The sequence below is a fragment of the Sinocyclocheilus grahami genome, unplaced genomic scaffold (assembly GCF_001515645.1).
Source record: "Sinocyclocheilus grahami isolate Dianchi unplaced genomic scaffold, SAMN03320097.WGS_v1.1 scaffold652.1, whole genome shotgun sequence".
NCBI classification, from domain to species: Eukaryota; Metazoa; Chordata; class Actinopteri; order Cypriniformes; family Cyprinidae; genus Sinocyclocheilus; species Sinocyclocheilus grahami.
Window position 1 is genome coordinate 1,055,004 of NW_015505831.1, and position 5,491 is coordinate 1,060,494.

Genomic DNA, 5,491 nt, shown 5'->3' on the forward strand with positions numbered 1-5,491 from the left:
CTAAACTAAAATTAAAAGCTAAATATATATATTTTTTAAATAGTAGTGATTGATTGATTGATTCTAAAATAACATAAAATCCAGTTGTTCATAACTGGATTAAAAAATTATACAGATTGCACCCACAAAGAGCAATTTCTAGTCAATTAAATACAATGTGCATAACTAGAAATGTGTATGTATTTTTTACAATTAATTCCCATTATTTTCCAGGCCATGACATTCCCAGGTTTTCCTGAGTCATGGGAATCCTGCAAGATTCTCTGTGACATTTAGCATCTGAATACTCACCAACTTAAAGGTCAATACTTTATAGGTAATTGGGTCTTCTACAATCTTCTGTAGGTTAGCAGCCACTGGTAGGAAAATATACTGACATTAGAACTGAGCGATATAGCTAAACAAACAATATCTGGATATGCAGTATCTCAGCATTCATGTATTTGCTCTGAAATGCCTTGAAGCAGGGGTCTTGAACTCAAATTGCCCTGAGGGCTACAAGCCTAATTGTGTGTAGCCATGAATTTTAACCACATGCATTAATTGGTGCAGTTATATCATTACTGATGCATGGCCAGATCTTTTCAGAGCAGAGCGACTCATCTGTATACCTAGCATATTGCTCTCAATGTTTAGTGAACTAATGACCCCTGGAATTGTTTCCTTTTGCAATTTTCTCCTTGCAGATGAAGCAGGTATGAGCTCCATTACAAAACCAGAAGCATCACGAGCTGCTGTAATGGTCAGAAGTCATACAGATATATATGAATATTTGTAATTAATATTTATATACTATTTTTTTAATATTAAAATATTAACATAAGAAAATATTTATTAAAACATACATTTAAAAATACCTATTATATTATGTCGACCTTCGATGCAATGTAAGTCACCTTAGACAAGAGTCTGCCAAATGCATAAATATATAGTATATATAAATAGTATTCTATAAATAACTTTTACTGTACCTTCTGAGCACACTGCTAAAAACTGATGCTTTTTCTTAGTATTATGTCTTGTTTTCCATTACAAATGTCTAAAGATCCTTTAATCAAAACACATTTTTTGAGAATCAAAATTACATAAGAGGTCTGGTTTTCTAAGAATTTGATCAAATTGAAGTGAGTTTATGAACAAGAACAAATATGTGCGAATGAGCTCAGAAAACTCTACTTAATTCAAAGGAAAAACTAGTTTTCATATTTCATGTTGTAAGCATAAAATATTTCATGTTTTAAGCATTATAACCAATTTTGTTCAGTTTCTCAGAAAACAAGACTTCATATCTTCATTTTGCATGTCAAGTAAGGCATCTTGATTTAAAATTTTTATATGCAACATTTCTTGCCATAACTATGAATTTAAGACTTTCTGCTCTGATTCAAGACCTTTTAAGATCTTCATTTGTGGAACAGCGAATTAAGACTTCTTAAGATCCCAAAAGGCCCAAAGAAACCCTGTATTACAGATGAATGAGGCAGTGCATTGGAGTTTAATGCACATGCAACTTACCCACAACCACATCATGACCATTGACCAGACCAGCAGAGAAGAGCTCCTGAGAAACTCCATCAGCAGTGTCTGAGGAGAAAAAACAACACAGCATGATATCACAGCAAGAAACCCGTCAGAACACAAAGTCAAAAGCATGTTCTGCCAAACCCACACACAAAAACATCAACAAACAAGTCGCAATGGCCTGGACTGCAGCAAGCAATGATAGAAAGAAAGCAGAGTTTAGTTGTTTATAGTTTACAACTTCTGCCACTTTAAAATATAATCAACTGATGCACAGTCAAACTTCAAATGAGTCTCTCTCAGACAGACAGACAGACAGACAGACAGACAGACAGACGACGGATGGATAGACGGATAGACAGACAGATAGATAGATGAACAGACAGACAGAAGGACAGACGGACGGACGGACGGACGGACGGATGGATAGATGGATAGACAGACAGATAGATAGACAGACAGACAGACGGATAGACGGATAGACGGACAGACGGACAGACGGATAGACGGATAGACGGATAGACAGACAGATAGATAGATGAACAGACAGACAGAAGGACGGACGGACGGACGGACGGACGGATGGATAGATGGATAGACAGACAGATAGATAGACAGACAGACAGACGGATAGACGGACAGACGGACAGACGGATAGACGGATAGACGGACAGACAGATAGACAGATGGACAGACGGATAGACGGATAGATAGATAGATAGACAGATAGACAGTCAGACAGACAGATAGACGGACAGACAGTCAGACAGACAGACAGACAGACAGACGGATAGACGGATAGACTGATAGACAGACAGACAGATAGATAGACAGACGGATATACGGACAGACAGAAAGACAGACAGATAGATAGACAGATAGATAGACAGACAGACAGTCAGACAGACAGACAGACGGATAGACGGACAGACGGATAGATAGACGGATAGATAGCCAGACAGATAGTCAGACAGACAGACAGATGGATAGACGGACAAACGGATAGACAGATGGATAGACTGATAGACAGACAGACAGACGGATAGACGGACAGACAGACGGATAGATAGACAGATAGATAGACAGACAGATAGTCAGACAGACAGACAGATGGATAGACGGACAAACGGATAGACAGATGGATAGACTGATAGACAGACAGACAGATAGATAGACAGATAGATAGATAGACAGACAGACAGACAGATAGATAGACAGACGGATAGATAGAAAGATGGATAGACTGATAGACAGACAGACAGATAGATAGACAGACAGATAGATAGACAGACGGATAGACGGACAGACATAAAGACAGACAGATAGATAGATAGATGGATAGATGGCTGGACAGACGGACAGACAGATAGATAGACAGACGGACGGACGGACGGACGGACAGACAGATATCTTTTTTTTAATATAAACAATCTTTTCATTGAAATTTCAACAAAAAATTTGAACATGAGTACACAAATAGTGAATAAATTAAGATTTTGGGTCAATCTTCTCACAGGCAGAGCTCATCATGAGTCAGAGCAGGAACTAAAGGAACGCTGCGAGATCTTTCACGCTGAGTGTCTCTTAAGGTTTCTCTATTGCTAATGCTGCCTTCAAGTCACTCCGGAAAGATCATTTTTATAAGACACAATGAACACCAGCACGATGTCATAATTACCAGTAGGAAACTGGATTTTCTTTGAGCTCTGGCTTACCGAGCTGGAGGCGTTTCGGCACGACAGAATTAAACTGGTATTAATCATAGTCAGTTTTCAGCATGCACAGTGACTGCACGTTTACTTCATGGGAGAGTCTTCTAGGCTTCATCTACTGTATGTTAAAACCTGGAATAAAGACCTGATCATTGTCTTGATTGAACTTAAACTGGAGTTTGATATGATACGTAATGAAAATGACATTTAAATTTTTGGAGAATGCAAACAAGTTGACTTGCAGTCAATTGATTTGATAAAAACAAAACAAGATTGTTTATTAATTAATTTTCAATCTGGTACCATGGCAAGGATGCGCTTCCCTTTCCTTTGTTCCCTTCCCTTGTTGCTTGGAAAACTACATTTCCCATCATTCCATGTGGTTGCACAAGAACGATAAATATATACAGTACATAAAGCATGCAAACCTAATGCTCATCCTTTACATTTCATTTTGTTGCACTAGCGCAAAAAAGCTTCAAAATTCAGTCAGCAAGTGAAAAAGAAATTGTGTCCATTTTATTCTGACCAAATTCACATTGTGATCATGTTTCCTGGCCTCGTAAGTGAGAATTTCTCCTGAGGATTTGAAGGCAGCATAATGCTACGACTGCGGCCGATTTATGATGAGGTGCACTGACCTTGCCCTGGAGTGAATTCAAACCGTATGTCATTCAGCTCCTTCCTTGAGTTCCTGAGGGAAAGATGGAGAGATAGAGAGAGAAAGAGAAGAGATATCTGTGGTGAGAAATGGGTGACCACCTGTCCGTCTGTCTGTAAGAAAGCCAAGTGAGATCACGGCCCATCTGTGCTGTTTCACTGAGCGTGTTTGGAGAGCCTGAAGTACACACACACACACACACACATGATACGAGCCTCATCTGAGTCCTGTCCTCAGAGCTCTCCAGATAATCATTTCGGAAGAAAATTTCAAGTAAGCAAGCAATCAGTGCCAATATCGGCATGTTTTGTAAACCAGCGAGCTTCTTCTTTAATTACAGAGGTTTGGAGGAGAAACTGTTTTAAACGAGTGTGCAGGTGGGCTTTTAGGAGGAGCACTGTGTTCATTTGAGTTGGTTTAATGAAGGAAGGCTTCAATGTACTGGAAGGTGATCTGTGGTTAAATGGCATTTCATATCACTCGTGGATCTCTCATCATTTATGTTTTTTCTCTGTTTTAGAGATTAATGTGGTCACTATGTGTATGGACTAACAAAAAAGAAATAAATCACTTTTTTTTCTTTTTTTTAATTGACAAATTAATAGACATTTAAAACTGCATATTTAACTCAGTTTCAAAATGTAGTTAGCACAAATTAATAAATACTTCTTAACATTTAAAAATGTCTATTTAATCCATGTTGTTATATAAAGTAAATACATATTTGTTTAATTTAAAAAGAATTTGCCATTTAAAAAATTCTATTTAAAGGGGTCATATGATGCTATTTTAAAGATCATTATTTTGTGTATTTGGTATAACAGAATATGTTGACATGCTTTAATGTTCAAAAAACACATTATTTTTCAAATACTGTACATTATTGTAGGTCCTCTATGCCCCGCCTCTCTCAAACGCTTCGTTTTCTACAAAGTCCCTCCTTCCGACAAGCGCAGTCTGCTCTGATTGGCCAGCTGACCCAGTGCATTGTGATTGGCCGAACACCACAAGCACGCGGCGGAAATTTAACGCCCCTTACCATAATCGCGAGCTTCAGCTTTCAAAGTAAATATCAAGACAGTTAATAATGTCGTTAGTTTTACCATCAGTTCAAGCCCGAAAGGGCAACAGAGTCACGTGACAGACACAGTGATGATGCAGTACACAAGCCGCGGTTAAGACAGCTGACGTGCTATGATTTCTGACAGACCGTTCACTCTCCTGTGATGTGACCCTGTTTCTCTGCGCTGCGCAAAACTCTGCATTTAACTCAGTCAATAGCAACAAGTAACAGTCAATAGCAAATACTTCAACTAATAACAAAACATACTTACAGTCGCTGATTCAGAAGCGCCAGATTGTCATAGCAAAGTCCGAATTGACCCTTTTTTTTTTTTTTTAAAAAAACCCTTTTGGCACAGCCAGCCTTGTACTCTTCTAGGTTCAAAAAACTGTCGACCATAAAATGCGTTGCACAAATTCGAACATCTGGGTTGTGCTGTTCTATTGTAAATAAATCTTAACCAATGGTTCCACATTGCATCTACTTCCAGAAGGCCAAATAAAGTGCTTTTGCTTTCACCTAGAAACACACAGC

The 5,491-nt window shown here is 38.4% G+C and overlaps 1 protein-coding gene across 1 annotated transcript in view; it reads right to left on the reverse strand.

Moving 5' to 3' along the window:
• Positions 1–240: 240 nt before the first annotated feature.
• Positions 241–5,491, reverse strand: part of stk39 (serine threonine kinase 39) — a 70,447-nt gene continuing 65,196 nt past the window's right edge. Inside the window, exons 15-17 of the mRNA XM_016242269.1 lie at positions 3,875–3,927; positions 1,516–1,584; positions 241–356 (exon numbers count right to left, since the gene is read on the reverse strand). Coding sequence (XP_016097755.1) covers positions 241–356; positions 1,516–1,584; positions 3,875–3,927 — 238 coding nt within the window. The remainder of the gene's footprint in view (positions 357–1,515; positions 1,585–3,874; positions 3,928–5,491) is intronic.